This window comes from Girardinichthys multiradiatus, chromosome 12 (assembly GCF_021462225.1).
Source record: "Girardinichthys multiradiatus isolate DD_20200921_A chromosome 12, DD_fGirMul_XY1, whole genome shotgun sequence".
NCBI lineage: Eukaryota > Metazoa > Chordata > Actinopteri > Cyprinodontiformes > Goodeidae > Girardinichthys > Girardinichthys multiradiatus.
Genome location: NC_061805.1, coordinates 47,603,668 through 47,626,012, shown reverse-complemented (window position 1 = coordinate 47,626,012; position 22,345 = coordinate 47,603,668). Strand labels below are relative to the sequence as shown.

Genomic DNA, 22,345 nt, shown 5'->3' with positions numbered 1-22,345 from the left:
TCCCACGAAGTATTTATACCACTTTTTCAAATTTTTTTTGGGTTACAGCCACAAGTCTCTGTATTTTACTGGGATTTAATGTGGCAGACCAAAATAAAGTAGTGCATAACTGTGAGCTGAAAGAAAAAACATTTGTGGTTTTAAAAGATTTTTACAAAGATAAAGAACCAAAGAAAATGTTGACATACAGGGGTTGGACAATAAAACTGAAACACCTGGTTTTAGACCACAATAATTTATTAGTATGGTGTAGGGCCTCCTTTTGCGGCCAATACAGCGTCAATTTGTCTTGGGAATGACATATACAAGTCCTGCACAGTGGTCAGAGGGATTTTAAGCTATTCTTCTTGCAGGATAGTGGCCAGGTCACTACGTGATACTGGTGGAGGAAAACGTTTCCTGACTCGCTCCTCCAAAACACCCCAAAGTGGCTCAATAACATTTAGATCTGGTGACTGTGCAGGCCATGGGAGATGTTCAACTTCACTTTCATGTTCATTAAACCAATCTTTCACCAGTCTTGCTGTGTGTATTGGTGCATTGTCATCCTGATACACGGCACCGCCTTCAGGATACAATGTTTGAACCATTGGATGCACATGGTCCTCAAGAATGGTTCGGTAGTCCTTGGCAGTGACGCGCCCATCTAGCACAAGTATTGGGCCAAGGGAATGCCATGATATGGCAGCCCAAACCATCACTGATCCACCCCCATGCTTCACTCTGGGCATCCAACAGTCTGGGTGGTACGCTTCTTGGGGGCTTCTCCCAAGTAACTCTCCCGAGTTACTTCACCGTAACTCTCCCAGATGTGGGGAAAACAGTAAATGTGGACTCATCAGAGAACAATACATGTTTCACATTGTCCACAGCCCAAGATTTGCGCTCCTTGCACCATTGAAACCGACATTTGGCATTGGCATGAGTGACCAAAGGTTTGGCTATAGCAGCCTGGACGTGTATATTGACCCTGTGGAGCTCTTGACGGACAGTTCTGGTGGAAAAAGGAGAGTTGAGGTGCACATTTAATTCTGCTGTGATTTGGGCAGCCATGGTTTTATGTTTTTTGGATACAATCCGGGTTAGCACCCGAACATTCCTTTCAGACAGCTTCCTCTTGCGTCCACAGTTAATCCTGTTGGATGTGGTTCGTCCTTCTTGGTGGTATGCTGACATTACCCTGGATACCGTGGCTCTTGATACATCACAAAGACTTGCTGTCTTGGTCACAGATGCGCCAGCAAGACACGCACCAACAATTTGTCCTCTTTTGAACTCTGGTATGTCACCCATAATGTTGTGTGCATTTTGATATTTTGAGCAAAACTGTGCTCTTACCCTGCTAATTGAACCTTCACACTCTGCTCTTACTAGTGCAATATGCAATCAATGAATACTGGGTACCAGGCTGGTCCAATTTAGCCATGAAACCTCCCACACTAAAATGACAGGTGTTTCAGTTTCATTGTCCAACCCCTGTATATTTGCATTGAGACCCCTTTACTCAAATCCCCATAATCAAGCAAAGAGGTCACCTTTTTGTAAAATAGAGTCTACCTTTTGTAATTAATCCCAGTATAAATCCAGCTGCACTGTAGAGGCCTCATGCGTTTGTTAGAGAAAATGGTGATCAAACAGCATCATGAAGACCAAGGAACACAGCAGACAGTTCAGAGAGAAAGTTCTGGAGAAGTTTAAAGCAGAGTTAGGTTCTAAAACAATATCACAAGCTTTGAACATCGCACAGAGCTCTGTTCAGAGGATGGCGCAGTTGTAAACCTACCAAGACATTGCCGTTCAACTAGAACAGAACCACAGATGCCGCCAAGAGACCCATGGTAACTCAGGAGGAGCTAGAGAGATCCACAGCTCAGGTGGGAGTATCTGCTGGCCAGAAAACAATTTCTCATGCCCTCTAGATTCAATTCGGGGTATTATGAAAGAGTAGTAAGACAAAAACCAAAAGAGAAAGCCATAAGAAGCCCTGTTTGTGGTTTGCCACAAGTCATGCAGAGGACAGAGCAAACAGAAGAAAGCTCTGGTCAGACGAGACTAAATATGAACCTATGTCTTAATTTCATCTGGGCGAAGCTCGAGTTAGAGCCGCTGCTACTTCACATCAAAGGGAAGCTAATAAAATAAATCCTGAACTCTGCGCCACGTATTGTTATATAATTTAGTATGAGTTGACAATTGCGTGAAAATCTGTTATATTTGGTACCGGGTTCCTTGTCAGTAACGGTGGTTATATCTGGTGTAAACCTCAGAATAATGAACACAGAGGAGTCTCTGGCTTTAATGAGGAGATAGTGTTGCCCTTCACTGACACTGCCTGAACTATTGTGCCCAATGACTCTTTGCGATTTCCTCTGAGTCAATTAACTTCATCCAGTAACTGTGTGGCCACTTTGGAGGACCGTTTTTCTGTAACAGTGTTTCAAATTTCTGCCTCATGTTGGAGCAGAAATAAGGGCACAAAAATACAATACAGGTTGTTTTTACATTCTGATGCAGAATTTTGTAACACATAATACATAATTGCAAAGAACTTTATTTTTTTAAGAAGTCTATTTCTTGTCAACTACCCATTTCCACGGTGTTCTTACACAAATTTATCAGCTGACGTCAGCTGTGAAAGCTGTGAAAAAGTCTCTGATTAAATCACTGATTGCTAAGAAAGAGGATCTCTTTTTTTCTGTTGGCAATTCTTCAACAACTTCGTCGCTTTGCTTCAAAATGGCCTCATATGCAGGAAACCTTCTGGGCAATCAAGAACTTCAGAAGGAGATATTCATCTGCAGAAACGAAGATTTCACAAAATCAAAAAAATATTCACCAGAATTTTCTCCTTCTGAGGAGTGCAGCAGAAAACCAAGTTGCCACCAGTACAGAGCTTGCTCAGTGTTGGCAGGAAGTGAATCTGAAGGCAGCAACACACTGTGAGGTGAGAACTTTTGGACAACAGCCTTGAGACAAAAAGTGCAGCAACAAGCTGGTTCTGTCCAAGAAAACATCAAGGACTTACTGCAATTCTGCAGAGAGTGATCAGATCTCTCTGATTTTGTTTATAAAACCATTTTAAGTAAGGTGAGTACTTAGATGAGTCCTGCTGTAAAAGGGGGATAGATAGTTTTTCCTAGCAATGGTTACATAGCAAAAAAAAAACATAACCAATCATTACTTTGCATTAAAAAGGCCCTAACATTCAGCAAGCTGCTGCTAAGGATACTGCAGTGGTAAGAACAGTTTTATGGATCCTGAAAAATATCAAGGAGAGAGGTTCAGCACCAGAGAAGAAGAATTTGGATGCCTAAGAAAGTCGACTCCAGGAGGCTCCAGGATTGTCGTCTTTTGAGCAGAATCATTTTGGCCAGTGCTGAGCTTGCTCAACAATGGAAGCAGGTGGATGTTTGAATACTGACACTGAATTAATTACATCTACTTCCTTAGAGTTCAATTACATCATAAAATCCTTTCAAAGTAAGGACTACTACTAGCATTAGATTTGGGAATCCTTGTTATAATTAGCTTTAATTTCAATGTACAAATACACAACTTAATGGAAATTGTAATGAATCAGGGAACATCTTGGGCTTTTGCTGCTGAACAATAAACAGATCTGGATGTTTTTATCTGTCCTGCATCTCCAAAATCTCACCCTTCCCACTTGTCTGCCTCCCTCGCCAGGCTTTCTCACCTCTCCCATCTCCCTCGGTGCCCTTAATAGAGTATTCATTATTGTAGACAGCCCAGTAAATGTCATCTGGTCCAGCCACGCTGCACATGTCCATGTGTAACTGCATATAACTTATTCATTTTCATAAGTCGTTGCCAGTTAATTATGAATGATGCCGGAAGCTTCCCAAGAAGGTCCTGCTGCATGCTGGGATATCTTCTTCCCAGCACAGTTCTCCAGCAGCTGATGATTTTTGGGTTTTGCACCCGGACCTTAATGAAAGTTTGCGTCATTGTGATATTGGCTTTGACGACCTCCACGTTGTTATCGATCCTGGATTCGTCATGCTCTCTCTGCTGTGTTTTTGTTTGTCATTGGGTTATTTTTGCCTATTGTCATGACCCTGTACATTTTTCTTACTTCTGCTATCAGTCAATAAATGGAGCTGTCTGCAGACTGTCAGTCCTAAGAATCACAAACATGGCATTGTGTAAAGTGAATGATGGATTATCTAAGATTAACCCACTCAGCAACAGAAAGAAAATCATTCCAGGGATAGAAAACCCATGAGAGAACAACACAGAAAACTGGGGACAACTGAGACTTGGGTGATTTATAGGGCTGGTTTTCACTTGCTTTGTTTTCCCATTGCCTGTAATAAAAATCATTACTCATGTTCTGTCATCATAACTACAGAAGAATTACCAATAAATGGTGCAAATTAGACGGCTGATTTTATTTGGAGATGGATGGATGAATGGATGGATGGATGGATGGATGGATGGATGGATGGATGGATGGATGGATGCATGTGTTGGGTTTATGATTATTGATTGATTAATCTTGATCAATAATTATAATTACATATCATGACCTGACAAAATCAACTTCCTAACCAAAATCCTCATTTATGAATCGAGACCAGAGATGTTTCTGGTGTTGTAATTGTGGCTCAACGCCTTTGACAATTACAACCGTTAAATACTCCGTAATAATTAATAACTACTGCCGGAGATGTCACTGTCTCATCGACCGTTTCTGCCGAAACGTGTGGAACTTGAACCTTATTTTGACTGACACATCACTTTTTGCACACAATGAAACACCAAACGCTCTCTCTTTATCTATGTGAATATTTATTAATTTTCACCTACTCAACATGCAAAATTCTACAAACACAGGGGTAACGCATCTAAATAAGCAAAATCAACAAACCGTAGTGGGTATGTATTGAGTCAGCCAGCAGTTTATGGCACTACAGACGAAGGAAATGAGAATATGAGTGGTGGTGTGGTGGCGAGTGGTGGGGGGTTGGAGCGCAGCTCCGACTGTCCTTTATGATCTTCTGATCATAAAACTTCTCCCTAACTCCTGAGCACAAAGGATTCTAACTTTTGGCGGCAAGCTAGCACAGTGAGATTGAACACAAAGGGGAAATGGAGGATTTTACCATGAGGTCGTTTTAACAGTCCAGTCTTACAACGCACCCGCGTTGACTCTCAGATAGTAAAAACACAAGCAGCTCTAGGACCGCGGCGGATCCCGATATCAACATAACACATCAAAGTTTCAATAAGCAAGGTTACATGCACATATTATTCAGAACACATGAGATCCTAACCAGCGATTCTGATCGCTTCTACAACCTCTGACCCTGCCCAGGCCTTCTAATAAAGAAATAAAAGATTAAATAAAAGATGGGTTTTATTTGGTGTCGTCTTCTTCCTGAGCGAGGGAATTCGAGCGAGGAAAAGTGGGGGTAATATAATTGTGCGTCCACAATTAACTTCAGGGAAAGCGGTCAGTCTTCGTCCTTTGGTCTTCTTGACAAAAAGGAAAAATATGATCTGACCATCAAAGTCGACTTGGAAATGAAACACAATAGCGGTTCGTCTCTCCAAAACTCCGTGTTCTCAGTTACGTGTTCAACTCACGTCTTCGATCGGCAAAGTGAAATCTCTGGCCTTCTTAGTCCAAAAACCTCAGTTATGAATTGTTCGTTGTCCAACGAGAGAGAATGAATGAACTCTGCAAAGATCTCCCCTCTTGAAGTGGTGCACTTCGATCACTAGTCCGGTCCTAGCAGAAGGCGAGTTTTCAAAAATGGGCGCCTTCCTATATAGCGTCCTGTGACGTCAGACTTGGGACGCCCAGTCATATCAGTCGCAATGCTCGATGGGATATGTAGGAGCGGGCTGTCCTGGGTACAAAATGGCCGATGCCATTGGAGGGGCACAGTGACGTCCAACATCGTGCAGATAATCCAATACTCAGCAAACAAGTGGTCCAACACATGGATGGATGGATGGATGGATGGATGTATGGATGGATGCATTGATGGATGGATTTACAAAATGAAACAAAAAATAAATAATATTTTTCTATACTGTTTTCTTTTTCTATACTTATTCAGACGTGTAAAATAATCTGATACCTTTGCTTACTTCTATATACTGCATAGGGACCCAGAAAACAGTCAGTCAGTCAGTCAGTCATTTTCTACCGCTTATTCCATAGTGGGTCGCGGGGGAGCTGGTGCTTATCTCCAGCCGTCTATGGGCGAGAGGCAGGGTACACCCTGGACAGGTCGCCAGTCCATCACAGGGCAACACACATACAACCACGCACACACTCATTCATACACCTAAGGGAAATTTAGAGTTACCAATTAACCTAACAGGCATGTCTTTGGACTGTGGGAGGAAGCCGGAGTACCCGGTGAGAACCCACGCATGCACGGGGAGAACATGCAAACTCCTTTGCTTCTATATACTGCATAGGGACCCAGAAAACAATAATAGTTAATGGTGTAAATTGCTATGAAATTAAATGTTTTTGAGTCTTTTATCAAAACTGCTGAGTAACAAACTAAATCATAATTCCATCATATCGGTCATACCTCAGCAGTCTCCTGCATTTTAATCTGGTATTGTTTAATTATCTGAGTATTTACTGGAAAAAAAATTAAGAAGACTTTGAAATAAATTTTAGCTACTCTACATATAAGTAGAAAAAATGTTTCATGTCTGGTGTCGTGCTAATAAGCAAAGAGTGTTTAAGAAAATTTACATTTCTAATTTTCCCTTTCCTCTCTTCAATCCAGACAAATTCAATGCTTACGTCACCTTAAAGGTCCAGAATGTGAAGAGCACAACCATCACAGTCCGTGGAGACCAGCCATGCTGGGAGCAGGACTTCATGTTGTAAGTACAATACCCACTGTTTGATATTTACAGTACAGTGCTTCACGATAGTATTCACACCCCTTGAACTTTTCAGCTCCTCATCACATTATAACTCCAAACTACAGTGTTTTTTAATAGAATATAATGTGATAGACCAACATGAAGTTGCACATAACTGAGATGTGAAAGCAAAATAATACATAATTTTCACAATTTCTTTTATAAACTTAAAATTTGAAAAGAGTAGCAGGCATTTGTGTTCAGGCCTGCTGAGTCACCTTTTGTTGAACCACCTTTTGATGTAATTACAGCTACAAATCCTTCTGGGTATGTCTCTACCGGCTTTGTGTACATACAGAGTGAATATTTTGTCTGTTCTTTGTCAAATAACTCAAGCTCAGTCAGATTGGATAAGAGCAGCTTGATTTAGGTCCAGACTTTAACTAGGCCATTTTACCACACGAATATGCATTGATCTAAGTCATTCCATAGTATCTCTGGCCTAAAAAGCTTAAAGGCCTTTGGAGCCTCTAACAGGTTATCTTCCTGGATTCCTCTGAATTTAGCTCACTCCATCCTCCCATCAACCCTGACCAGCTTCTCTGTTCCTGCTAAAGAAAAGGCATGCTCTCGCTGTGTTCAGGGTGATGTAGAGTAGAATTTTTCCTCCATGCAAAGCATGTTTTGCATGTAAGCCAAAAAATTCAATTTTGGTCTCAATTCTTTCACGTTTTGTTCTTTTTCTTTGTAGTTATGCACTATGTTGTATAGTTCTCAGTAAAACACAGTGAAGTGTTTTTAATGTGACGTGTGGAAACGTTAAAGTGGGAAATATGGAGAGGATATAAATACTTTTCCTAGGCTTTGAGTAATTTTACAAAGCAGTGTAGGGATTTTAAAACCTAAATTCATTTTGTTCTCCATGACAGTTGTGCCAACACTAAGCAGTTTGTGTAAACTGACAGGGGTATCAGTTTTGGTCCTCTCTTTGCTTACTTTTTCTAGCATTTTTGCTAAGTGTTGTCAGTTAGTTTACCGGCAGTAACGGCCCGTACGCCATCAAACTCTTGGGATGTATTAAGACAAATGCAGAGAGAAATTGGAGCCTCAGAGGATGTGGCAGCCTGCAGATTAATGCAGGCCAGATCTCCATTGCAAGCTGACTTGTTAGCTTGCTTTAATGGGCCTCGGTGACATTGCAAGTGCTGCACACCAGCGGGCCTGTGGGACTCTGGTCTGGCCGGCTGACACGGCCTACTAAATGGGAATTTGTGGCGGAAGCAGGTAGGATGGATGGAAAGTGAAATTACATGCTGCACTCGGATAAGTGGATGAGCCTGTTATAAATCTAATGAATTGCCCAGCTCATCCTGATTCCAGTAGACATTCAGGTGAAGATGCGCCGGATTTAGAAATCTGCTTTGTGATGCTTTTTGTAGTTCTGCTTTCTGTGTGCATGGACACAAAGAAAGCTTTTCACATAAACATGTTGTCAGTAGTGATGTTGGAATCACTGTGTTAGAAGGAAATCTGCAATTTATGTGTAACAATATTCTCTGACGGCCCAACATCCTCATTAGGTGGTTCGAGTGACATGACATAACTTGTTTTTTTAACTCTTCCTGCATTTGGCACCTCTGCAGAAAAACACTGAGGGTATAATGAACTTTTGTGGTCTCTCATACCAAAACAAGCTAGTCTAGCTTAAACTGGAAATTCTGACTAATCATGGTTTCTACTGTGCTCTCCACACTTGATGGAACCCCTGGTAAACATGTATAAAACACCCTAAAACAGGTTCCTCTTTTATTGCAGCTGTGGCACAGTTATTGGCACCCCTGCTACTAATCTTTTTGTAACCCCCTTGTTGCCAACAGGACAGGACTAAGTCTTCTTCAATAGAATTTCACAGGGTTGGAGCACAGAGAAGGGGATTTTTGACCATTCCACTTTGAGCAATCACTTTACACCTTATGCTCTTCTGCTTACCCCATGTTTTCTTCAGGATTTAGGTGTGGTGTCAGTAGGAATGGGCGATATGGGCTTAAACATTTTTCACAATATTTTTGCAGTAATTATTGTGATAATGATAAAAGTGATTTTAAAAAGTATTTATAAGTCCATTGTAGTCTTTTTTGGCAATTCAGTGAACGGCTGTGACTTCAATACCAAAGAACCACAAACATTGCTCTTAACATTTTTTTTAAAAGAAATTACAGCAGAGAACTGTGCACAGATTATTAAAAGCGCTGCTCATTGACACCAGTTATAGTAAGTAAAGAAACTTTATCACCACAAAATAACTGCATTCAATCAGATTTTAAAGATATTGATAGTTAATGCTGCGCTCATGAAAGCAACAGTGTAAAACAGATTTGTAAAAAGTAGCAATTGCCCATAACTCCTGGGGGTGAGATGGCCATGGAAGGATTGTAATATGTCTACTGAACACTTACTTTGTTAATATGGAGTTTAAATGAAAATTCAGAATGAAAGACTCACCCTCGCCGTCTCCACCGTCCAATGACTTCCCCATGCGTCTCCCGGCCTTCCAATCAGCATCCTGTCCGCCTGATTCATCATCCAATCACCTTCCGATGCCTGGTTTTTAAAGGACCTTCGGCTGTGTTCCTCCTCGCTTGTCAGCTGAGCTCATCCCTCCTCCACCCCACCTCCACCATCTTCCTTCACATCTACTCCTGGCTTCCTCGCTCCCTGGCCGCCAATCCACCACCAGTGGCGGATCGGGGGGAAGACATCTCTAAATCTAAGCCTTACAAATGTTCATCTTAGCTCATATCATTCACAGCATTCATGTCTTCCTCCCAGGTCCGAGCGCCAAAGATATAATTATGTAATTTCACATCATTAGAACTTTTCTAATTGCCAACCCTCTCTTTGTGAGTCTTTTCAGAGTGAAATGGCCATGTTGATTATGTTTTGGGTCATCCTCCTGCTAGTGACTCATTTTCAGTGGTTCAGGAGAAGCGTAGAGGCTACCTGATTTTTATTAAAAATGTCCACCTGTTTTAAGTGCTTATGGAGCAATTTAATCTAACACGATTCCTAGCAATAGAAGCAGGCCCGCAGTATCACAAATCCTCCACCTTACTTAACAGTGGAGATGAGATGCTTTTTCACATAATAATCATTTGTTTTACATCTGTCCTAGCTGAACTGTTTGTTTCTGAAAGGTTCAGTCTCATCTGACCAAAGCACACAGTGACAGTTAAGGTTTCAATAGAGTTTAGGAAACTCCACCTGTTTACATTTGTGATGGTAGGACAGAAAAGGCTTTTTCCTGGCATGTCTCCCACACAACCACATGTGTAGATAGCATCCAAGGATTATTCTGGAACATTGGTGACTCTAACATGTGAGATTTGGAAATCTCCCTTACTTCCCTAGCCACCCAACTCATTAGGGCTGCACAACGTTAGGAAAACAGTCAGTCAGTCAGTCATTTTCTACCGCTTATTCCATAGTGGGTCGCGGGGGAGCTGGTGCCTATCTCCAGCAGTCTATGGGCGAGAGGCAGGATACACCCTGGACAGGTCGCCAGTCCATCTGCAATTTTTATTGTTAGATATTGCGATAATGATATTGATTGCGGTTAACCCACTACTCATCCTTTTCCATCCTGACAACGTCAATCAATCTGCCTGATGTGTAGGATTTGATCACTACAATCTACTGTGAATCAGGTGTAGGAATGGACAGTGAAAGGCTATTTAAGTGGCCAAATATGTTATTTGCAAGCAGAATATTAATGTATGGCACCTGAAATATTACAAGCTGTCAGATGTTGCATCCAAACTGTCCTCTGCAATCATAACATTGCAGATGTTGGTATTGCAGTGATGATAGTGATTTAAAATATGTGAAGCCCTTCTCATAGTAGGTTGTTTTAAGATAAACTGAACCCTTCTTCTGCTTAATGGCTAAAAAATCTGCCTCTTTGTCGCATCATATTTATACCCCCAGGAGACAGAAAGCCATGGATTATAGAAATGCTGATTAACTTAAATTATAGTATTGATCAAAAATTATTTCATTTAATCTTATTATAAGGATTGTTTGGGTTGGCACCAGTGTATTTTATTCAACAGATAACTAAATATACACAAATTAAAGGATGTGTATTTTTAAAATTTAAAGAAACAGCTGATAATTAAAGATTGTTTTTTACACATCTTTACCAGGGATGTCCATAAGAGTGGAGGGCACGATGTATCCAGTACAAACCCGAGCAACATACTAAACCATCTGCAAAAACATTTTAATATGCACTACCTCATGATTTAAGTTACGATAGAATGAAACATAAAAACATTCAACAATTAATGAAGATCTAATCTGAAGAACCTTTTTAAACCTCTTCTCCTGTAATGCGGTCACACCATCACACCATGTAGGCATATATAGTTTTCTGCAGTTTTTTGCATTTGTTTTTTTTTTTTTTTGTATTTTCTGTTTTTTTGCAGCTAAAATCAGACTTGGTTTAAAGGTTTTGGACCAAATTTATCCCAGTTTAGCCTGAAATGCAAGCTATAATCTACTAGTCTATGGACATGGTTTAGATCTGTGTTTGACAGGGAAGTCATTAGGTTTGCAGGTTTTTGTTGTGGGCCATGTTGACAGTATATTAAAGAATCATTAAGGGTTCATGAGTAATCCTTTAAACCTTTAAACCAACTGAAGACAATTTGTTCTAAGTATCAGGTTCATAATTGATTTATTGAAATTAATTAAACCAAAGGCATTTGTGGTCCGTCTTTTGGGACTCAGGATGTTTGTGATGGATTACATGACGAGCCTGGCAATGACGCTTTATACGAATGGACTGAATTAGATTTTACTCCATAGAGCCACATTATGGCGACCAAATCAATTCCCAATCTAGCTGCTGCCTACAGTGTGGTGTAGTATATCACACAGCAGTTCATTCATTTTAAAGCTATTATTGGTTGTTAAAGGCTTCTGCTTTTCAACTTCTAGCTGCTTTATTAACCTGCCTGTAACTTTTCTCTTATACTGCCAGACCATTTGGACGTTTTTTTGTGTTTGTTTTTATTTTTAATTAAATACTTTAATGTAGCAGCAATAATTAGTTCTGAAACACTTAGCAAGTAATCTTTTATTGCAAATAAAATAGAACAATTTTTGTTCCAAGTAAAATGTATGTGGGTATAAAACAATTTGACTTAAATGAAATATTTTGTGTATGTTGTGTTTTTGAATTTAGAACAGTGAATATAATACATATTTTGTCCCAGATACCAATTTGAGTCATTTAAAAACAAACATTTGCCAATACAGAGTATTCAGTAGCTTTAAAGTGCTTTAAAATAACACAATACATGGTCTACATTACTATTGTGGTTGTGTCCAACTCACTAATAACAATCCAGACACTACAGTCTCTTCTTTCCCTTTTTTCCAGGGAGAGATAAATATTTTGTCATTCACAGTATCACCATTCTATTAACATACGCTTTCTTATAGCTGCACCATTTGTTCACTGAAGCTACCCTCATTAATACAGCTATCATCTTTAATAAACTCACATCTGGCTCCTGATTATTATATTTTTATGCAGAGCAATTTGCTAACATGCTAGGCTAATGTTAGCTTGTTTAGTCAGTTTTGATATGGCTCATTGATAATTAGGCGTCTAACGTGTTTCAGTAGTTCCAGTTATTCTTATGCAGACATAACGTACAGAAAAAGTTGTTCCCTTGCTTCATAAACTTAGCACTTTGCTTTCAATGTCATAAAATGTGATCAGTAATGTTTGCAATGTTGCATCCCCCACATAGAGATCTGTCTGAGCACAGAGCAGGTCACATGACACAGACAGACAGAAACTGCAGCATCCAGAACATTCTCTCTTTTCACTGTGACCTATCAGACGGTGGTGGAGCAAACTTGACTTGGGTGTGAAGTGTCTCTTATGACTAATGTGGCTTTTTGAGTGTAGTATGCTGTGAATAGCTCTTCTGAGCTATGGAGATGGAGTCATTGGAGCCCTTCCTTGCCCTTCACTGTAATTTTCTGTATATATCAAGTTTGGCTAATGTAAATTCCAATGTACCTAAAGCTTAACTTCCATCAGATCACTGTTCATGTTGATGGGAAGATAACATTAGGATTGAGCTTCCTGGAGCCCAGGAACAACCTCTTTGTTTTTGTTGCATTTAGGAGTTGGTTTTTGTCTCTGCTCCATCTGTGTAGATTCTTGATCTTTGCTCTGTTGGATGTAAAACTGTCAGCAATTTGGACCACTTTGATGGTGTTGCCTCCAAATCTAATGCTGGTGTTTGCAGTGGTGTGTATGCAGGGAGAAACATAGAGGACTCAGTGCACATCCCTGCTCAGCGTGAGCAAGGATGGGAGGCGAGGGGGAGGTGTTTTCTGCCCTGCGAACAGTCTGTGGTCTACCAGTGAGGAAACAATAGATCCATTTGCGCAGGTGTGTGTTGAGGTCAAGAGAGTTTAGTTTCATGGAGAGGTCTAAGGTGGGTGGGATGTTGTGTTTGAGGTGTGCTAGGGGAAATCTTTCAAAACCATTTATCACAACTGGGTTCAGGGTTACTGGTTGTTAGTCATTTATTGACATGCAGCTGATTGTTTTGGCATAGGAATGTTAGGACGGTGGCCTGTACCAGGGAGATGTTAAAGAGGTGGGCACTACCTCACCTGCACAGAGTCACAGGATCCGCCATGGCACCCCATGCGGTCGTGGAGCTTCGTTAAGATTGGTGTGGTCTCACCACATGGGGTCTCAGGCCCATTGTACTCGGTGGGGCCTTTCTTCTGTGATGTGTTAAAACTTGGTGATAAATCTATTCAGGTTCTCTAGGAGAATAAATATGTTGTGTGTGATGGGTTGTTGCTGATATCAGTACAGTCTTTGTTTCTTTGATGCATTTCTTCAGTTTAGATCTTTCTTCTGTCTTAGCTTCCTGATCTCCTGCATGACAAGCAGCATCACAGGCTTTCAAAAGCTTAAACTCAGTTGTGTTCACCTATGGCTTATCGTTGTGGAGTGTTAGTGATGTTCTGTGTGTCCATTTAGACACTAATGTAATAAAGACTCCAGTGTTCTGATCTGATACTTGGGATTGGATCTGAACTTAACTACAGTGTTAAAAAAGGCACATTAAAAATATTGCTGAGCATTAGTTATAGTTTTTTACACTGCCCTGTGTTGCCTGTATTGAATCTTTGTGAGAGAACTGTCTAAAACTCTCCTCCATAACTGACATTATTTCTTGTTATCCCTCTATAGATAGCCTCTTCTTTTAAATCAAGTGTTGCTACTGTCTCTTACACCATTTATTTACTCTTGCACATCTTGCGTCTGTTATATATGTTCATTATATCAGATCTGATAATTGGCGGGTGGGTTGTTTGGCTTCTGTGAAAGGGTGATTAAGCAGTTTTATGTCGATCTTTTGCATTCAGAGTCACCAGGCCTCGTGTGTGTGTGTTTCATACTGGATATTTCTGAATTTAAATCTACTGTTGCTTGCTTCCTACTGATTTGATTTAACGAAGAAGCATCATTTTGCTTCTTTTTCTTTGTGCTTCATATGTCCTAATTGACACATTTCCTTTTTCCTGAAAAAAATTGCTGAAAAACAAAAATGATATTTAGTGTGATAAAACTGTGATATTACCTAATTTGTTAGGTGTGACATTGATGCTTTCAGAGTATCTAAATTCAAAGTTTTAGCTGTTTTAACATGAAAAGGGAGAATATAGTTAGATGTTTGGGGAGAAGTTCTTCTGATCATCTCTGTTCTCAGTCATTGATTGGTTTATCTGATGTTTCAGGTCATCGTCTGCTCTTTCCTTTAAGTCCCGTCAATTAAGATCCGCTCAAGTATCAACAAATTGTGACCTTTTTCCTTCTGCCTGCATCAACCTGTATTAAGTGTTTGAGTAGTGACTTTATCAAATTACAACAACAGAAGTGATTAACGTCTGTCTGCTAGGAACCTTTTCCTCTTTCTTCACTCTCTTCTCTCCTGCAAAGGATTGTCACATTGTTTTGCATTCAATTTGTAACATTTTAAGGGTTTTCAGTTTATTTTTAATGGGATTTGTAGAAAAGCAGTTGAAAAACTAGTGGTGGTTATTTGAAGAAAGGCTAAACAGATGATGGTTTGGTTTGAATGTAACAGAGTTAACATGTCACCTGTAAAGGTTATCTTTGTTAGTAATAAGCTCCTCAGCATATCAGGTCTGAGGAATGGTGCAGCAGGTTGCAAACTTTGCAGCTAAATACCTGATTTAAAGGTTTGGTCTACAATACCTAGTCAGCTCTGCTTCTGATCGATTTTCCACATTGTGTTTGGCCAATTCCAATAGTTTGTGTTTTATTATAGGAGGATTTACAGGTGCCCGTGTTGCCTCTGTTTTCTCTTTGGTATCTAATATTTCTTTGACACAAAACAGATGTAAAAAAAAGTCCTGTAACTGGTGGGTTGCCCGTTTGAGCCCCGGCTATGTCTGTCTCAGTCGTTGTGTCCTTGAGCAAGTCACTTCACCACCTTGCACTACTGATTGTGGTCAGAGGGCTCGGTGGCGCCTGTGTATGGCAGCCTCACTTCTGTCAGTGCGCCCCAGGGCAGCCGTGGCTACAATGTAGCTCACCACTGTCAGTGTGTGAATGTGTGTATGAATGGGTGAATGACTGATTGCAGTGTGAAGCGCTTTGGGGTCTCTGGGGACTTGATAAAGTGCTATACAAGTACAGGCCATTTACCATTTACTATTTTTTATGCCCTTTTAATCATAAATTAATCTGCACAGTTATTGTTATCATAGCACTATGGAGTTAATTGAGTTTAGTATAGAGTAAATTCCTTTACACTTAATGTGAATATAAGCAGTTTGGGATGTTGAGTCAGTTATAGATTATATATACTGCTCCAAGTCTTTAAGGAATTAGGTAAAATATGGTATTTTATTGGTAGATTTTTATCTGGGAATTAAAAACCCTCCTCATGCACAAACATAACTGCTCTCTTTTAACTTAAAGAGATATATCAACAGCAGCTTTGTTTTGTGTGAGTGCTGGAAAGGATTGATTCAGGATTTAAAAAAATTCTTTCATTTCAGAGAAACGATGATGACTTTGTTATAAAGGGTATTGATTTAAATAAAAATATTGATAGGGTCAGTTAACACAGTGAAGTAGGGTTAACTACTGAGTATGATCTATATATAGGTATAAACCTACATACGAATAGAGTTTCCTATGTGCAGGACATGACTGGGCTTTTGTGTTAGATTGAGGTCAGATGCTGAAACATCACTGTTCATGTAAAAACCCAACCAGCTTAACAAGACTGTCAAAGCAACGGAGTAAAAAAACAAAGGCACATGGCACACTCAGGAAGAAGAAAATATTGTTCTCCTCTTCTGTTCTCTGGTTCTTGATCCTAAAACGGCAGTGTGTGTTTGTGCAAAGCTTTCCCAGCAGGAACGTTTGAAGCTGTATTTGACCAATGACTTCACAGAGCTCCAGTCTCCATCAGAGAGCACAGCGTCTGTCGGGTCTCAAGCACTACAAACACACAGTCTCCTCCCGCCTGGCTGTGTGTAGTAGGTGTGCATGCCAGCATGTTTGTCTGTGTTCGGCTTCTGGGTGTTTAAAAATACACCAATTCTGACTCTGCTTTCCAACTCATTTGTCCCTCAACATTGAGTAGTAAACTATTATGCAGAAAATAATGCCATAACTCAAACACTCACATCTGGTCTATCATTCAGAGACAGCATGCCTGGACACCAGACATGTTTCTAATCATATGAGAATTTCTTCTTCCTGCTTTAGATTGCATAATCCCATAGATTAAAGTGAGTCAGTAATTAAAACTGTATACTTTCTTTGCTTTTTCACTTTAAACCAGCAGATCCACGTCTGTCTTCTAATGTAATAAACGACTTCTGATTAACGCAGTTCACCTTTGCCCTCTCCGCTCCCAATATGTCAGTTTTTCAGAAGAATGAAGATCAAAACAAAAATAGCACACATAAGAATCAGAGACATGCATGATAACATTTTTAAATGCTATTAAAGCTTCAGATTTATTGCAGGATTCAGACATAGCTGAGAAATTGTAATGTAAAACCAGTTTGAACATAAAAATATAATGTTTACTTGCAAAAATCTTTTGATTTGGTCGTGATCAAAATTCTTCAAGGTGTTTGAAGGTGTTTCAAAGTATTTCTGTGGTTGCCTTTTCACTCATTTTCACTCCATTCCTTGTTTCTACACACACATACGTTTGTCTTTATTCCCATATTAGGACTTTATATTGACTTCCTTTCATTTTAGTAACAACATTTGAGATTACACCATACCTTTAAACCTAACCCCTCAGCCTAAAAATGGGGCCTGCTGCGTTACGACCAGGCTTTCGTCCCTATAAGGTCTATCGGTCTTCAGAAGGTTAGTGAACATACTGAAAAGGTCCTAAATGGGCAACATAGAGTACACACACACCACCTAGCATTCTCCTACCCACCTTCTCTCCATTATCCCAGCTGCGAAGAGTCATCAGAGATGATTGACAGGCAAGCTGAGGCGATGTGAATGTGAATCTAAAATGCAGATGAGCAGAGGAGACAGCTGGCTGCTGTTTTCTTTTTAGAGAAGATGACAGCTGTCATCCTTCGCCCTCACTGTTTCACATAAAAACTGGTGCACTTCTTGACCTGAAGGAGGAACAAGAATGGTGTTGGACTGTAAAGTTAATGCCAAAAGAAGTTGTCAAAATTTCAACCGTGTAGCTACTAAGTTAATGTGAGGTAGTCCTTCCTCATCATTATTTCATTATTTGATTCGTTCTGTGCAATGCATTGGTAGCACAACAGCCCACAGCAAGACCCTACCACCACCATGCTTTACAGTTGGACAGTGTGTTAGTTTTGAAGGCATCATCTTGACTCCTTCAAATAAACCTCTTGTCATTGTGGCCATTTGGAACGCCTAAATGCTGTATGTTACTGATGTTGTTTTGTGTTTGTGTATCTCTACAGTGAGATCAGCAATCTGGACTCAGGTCTAGTGGTGGAGCTATGGAACAAAGGTTTGATCTGGGACACTATGATTGGTACAGCACTGATACCTCTGGACACCATTCATCAGTCTGATGAGGTAACATAACAAAAGGTTTATTCACTTTACCATGTAGACAGAGGGCTCTAAAGTTAGTCTACAAAACTTTAGTCTTAGAAGCTTTTGTTTTTGCACCATTACCATACATATCATATGACCTCAGTTTATTGCCTATTTTTGGTATTTGTTATCATCTGAATCAGTCATGCATTTGCTCAATGCTGTATGGGGCCCCGAGCAGACTGGAACTTGGGGCCCCTCCTCCCGTTAACACTATCACCACCACTAACGGCATCTCAATACAAATTTGGCGGAACCTGGGAGAGGGGGCCAGGTTTAATTGACTGAGAGGTATTTGTGAATAATCCCAGCTAAAACACAGAGACGAGATTAACCTAGCATCAGATTGTTTCTATTAATCAAACTATGATGATTATTGTTTGCACTGACAAAGTAAATTTTCTTTCAGAGTAAACATTCCAATTTCTTTACAATTTCAGCTATTTAAAATCTTTTAATTTGCTGAAGCCGTCAAATCAAATTTAATAGTATTCGTATTCTCCATTCTCCATTGACTTCCATTCATTTTAGTAACAACATTTGAGATTACACCATACCTTTAAACCTAACCCCTCAGCCTAAAAATGGGGCCTGCTGCGTTACGACCAGGCTTTCGTCCCTATAAGGTCTATCGGTCTAATCCCAGCTAAATTTCAGCTATTTAAAATCTTTTATTTTGCTGAAGCTGTCAAATCAAATTTAATAGTATTCGTATTCTCAAAAAACAATTTTAAACATTTTGTATCTATTGTCTGTGCAAAAATTCAAGCAGTTATGGGAGCTGATGGTTAGGGCCCCCAACCATCAGGGGAGCTTAGTTTACTTTGTCTTGAACCGGCTCTGTGTTTGCTGTTACTCTTTAAATATGTTCAATATTTCCATATGAACAGTTTTGAAGCTTAACAGGTTGTACAGGTCCTTCTCAAAATATTAGCATATTGTGATAAAGTTCATTATTTTCCATAATGTCATGATGAAAATTTAACATTCATATATTTTAGATTCATTGCACACTAACTGAAATATTTCAGGTCTTTTATTGTCTTAATACGGATGATTTTGGCATACAGCTCATGAAAACCCACAATTCCTATCTCACAAAATTAGCATATCATTAAAAGGGTCTCTAAACGAGCTATGAACCTAATCATCTGAATCAACAAGTTAACTCTAAACACCTGCAAAAGATTCCTGAGGCCTTTAAAACTCCCAGCCTGGTTCATCACTCAAAACCCCAATCATGGGTAAGACTGCCGACCTGACTGCTGTCCAGAAGGCCACTATTGACACCCTCAAGCAAGAGGGTAAGACACAGAAAGAAATTTCTGAACAAATAGGCTGTTCCCAGAGTGCTGTATCAAGGCACCTCAGTGGGAAGTCTGTGGGAAGGAAAAAGTGTGGCAGAAAACGCTGCACAACAAGAAGAGGTGACCGGACCCTGAGGAAGATTGTGGAGAAGGGCCGATTCCAGACCTTGGGGGACCTGCGGAAGCAGTGGACTGAGTCTGGAGTAGAAACATCCAGAGCCACCGTGCACAGGCGTGTGCAGGAAATGGGCTACAGGTGCCGCATTCCCCAGGTCAAGCCACTTTTGAACCAGAAACAGCGGCAGAAGCGCCTGACCTGGGCTACAGAGAAGCAGCGCTGGACTGTTGCTCAGTGGTCCAAAGTACTTTTTTCGGATGAAAGCAAATTCTGCATGTCATTCGGAAATCAAGGTGCCAGAGTCTGGAGGAAGACTGGGGAGAAGGAAATGCCAAAATGCCAGACGTCCAGTGTCAAGTACCCACAGTCAGTGATGGTCTGGGGTGCCATGTCAGCTGCTGGTGTTGGTCCACTGTGTTTTATCAAGGGCAGGGTCAATGCAGCTAGCTATCAGGAGATTTTGGAGCACTTCATGCTTCCATCTGCTGAAAAGCTTTATGGAGATGAAGATTTCATTTTTCAGCACGACCTGGCACCTGCTCACAGTGCCAAAACCACTGGTAAATGGTTTACTGACCATGGTATCACTGTGCTCAATTGGCCTGCCAACTCTCCTGACCTGAACCCCATAGAGAATCTGTGGGATATTGTGAAGAGAACGTTGAGAGACTCAAGACCCAACACTCTGGATGAGCTAAAGGCCGCTATCGAAGCATCCTGGGCCTCCATAAGACCTCAGCAGTGCCACAGGCTGATTGCCTCCATGCCACGCCGCATTGAAGCAGTCATTTCTGCAAAAGGATTCCCGACCAAGTATTGAGTGCATAACTGTACATGATTATTTGAAGGTTGACGTTTTTTGTATTAAAAACACTTTTCTTTTATTGGTCGGATGAAATATGCTAATTTTGTGAGATAGGAATTTTGGGTTTTCATGAGCTGTATGCCAAAATCATCCGTATTAAGACAATAAAAGACCTGAAATATTTCAGTTAGTGTGCAATGAATCTAAAATATATGAATGTTAAATTTTCATCATTACATTATGGAAAATAATGAACTTTATCACAATATGCTAATATTTTGAGAAGGACCTGTAGTCTTTCTAGCTGTCAATGTGTGAATTTTAACTGACCTCCACCTTTGTGTCTAATTGTGTATAAAAGATAAAAAAATTAAACAGATGCAAAAAAAAACAAAAATGAATTTCAGGTTATATTTGATGTGGTTAATTATTTGTTTATTTGTCACCTATTTCTGGCCATTAATTGTTGTTAGCAGTTGAGACCGTGGCTTTAAAATTCATTAAAAATTCACAGATTTGGTAGAGTTTAGTTTTTTAGAGAAGATTTCAAAAGTACTGTACGTTTCAACAAATGAAGTATACTATTAGGAGGAATGAATCTTCCTCCGCTTTGTTTGGAACTAAATTAACAGTGTTGATGATCAATAAAAGGAAGAGACCCATTAATAAGGATCAATACCTATATCGATGCACAGATTGGAACCTGATTACTGCTTTAAGACACGGGAAGAAACAAGAAATGCTAAGTTATTCCCTTAATAAGTGTTTTTGTCCTGGTCTTAATATTCAAGGTGTTCATGTCTTTGCGATTATTCATCTGTTTTTATATATACCAAACAGCTCTGGATGCTTTTCGGCAACACAGTTTGAAGTGCAAGTCTGCAACTATCCTGGAAATTTGACAAATGCTGATACTTTTTGTGTGTAAAACATAAGAAATCCTTGAGTGAATCAAGGCTATTCAGTTTTAAACAGATTAATCCACTTGTTTTATTAGATATGTCCATTCAGGGTTAATAACAAACCAAGCTCTTAATTAAAACAGTGTTGCTAAGTTTAACATTTTCTAAAATGTTGTAAAATCTGTGTATTTCTGATTTGACTTGTAGATGCAAGATAAATACGTCCACCCTGCCTGTGATGGATTGAATTAGTTCTGTTTGTACTTATGGACAGACGTTAAAGGAAATGTTATCACAAATCTTTATCTTGGAGCTCCTTATAATAACAACTTATGTTATAAAAAACAGTTCTTCCTTATTTAAGCAGCAGTTTCTTTTGACAGGCTTAAAAAGCTGCTCACTGGTTGCTTGTTGGGAATATTTGAATTGTTTAAGGATTTCCAGGCTGGTTGGGTTGTTCTATGGATCTCATTAGTCTGTTTATGGACTTTAAAGAAAGGCAGCAGTATGGTATTTAGTAATGCTTCCTCAGTCTTTTCCTTTTTAGTGTTTTAATATTGATGCTTCTTCTGTTTTTATTTTTTTCACGTTTTCTTTTGTTTCAAGCCCTTCTAGTTGTCATACGTCTCCCCATCTGTCTTCTTTCTGCACTTTCCTCGATGCACCTTATGTTCCTCCATGTTAAGCAACATTTTTCTATTTCTTTGCGCTTCTGTTCTCCAGGAGGGACCGGGAGAGTGGACAGCTCTGGACTCTGAGGTGTTAATGAAGGAGGATCAGATCTGCGGCACCACCAATCCAACTCCGCACCAAGTGCTGCTGGACACTCGCTTTGAGCTTCCCTTTGGTGTGTATCACAGCATCACAGACAGAAAACAGTGCTCCTGTTTCCGGGGATTTGCCTGTTTAATGAACTGATGGTTTTATTTAAGGTATGAGAGGACAGGAGTATAAAGCACTTCAGGCAGTTCTTCACAGAAACACTTCTTTGACATTCCTGACAAAATAACTGAAGCCAGGCCAATGACCCCTTTATATTATCTCGTAGAACAGGGCATAAAAGTTTACCCTAATATTTTTATTTAACAAAAAATGACCCTCTTTCCGAAAACTGAACTTTTACGATAGAAAGCAGGGATATTATTTTGTTATCTGGCA

The 22,345-nt window shown here is 39.9% G+C and overlaps 1 protein-coding gene across 1 annotated transcript in view; it reads left to right on the top strand.

The window, feature by feature from the left end:
- Positions 1-22,345, top strand: part of LOC124877798 (protein unc-13 homolog B-like) — a 222,850-nt gene that overhangs the window by 37,886 nt on the left and 162,619 nt on the right. Inside the window, exons 3-5 of the mRNA XM_047381326.1 lie at positions 6,780-6,879; positions 17,917-18,034; positions 21,911-22,034. Coding sequence (XP_047237282.1) covers positions 6,780-6,879; positions 17,917-18,034; positions 21,911-22,034 — 342 coding nt within the window. The remainder of the gene's footprint in view (positions 1-6,779; positions 6,880-17,916; positions 18,035-21,910; positions 22,035-22,345) is intronic.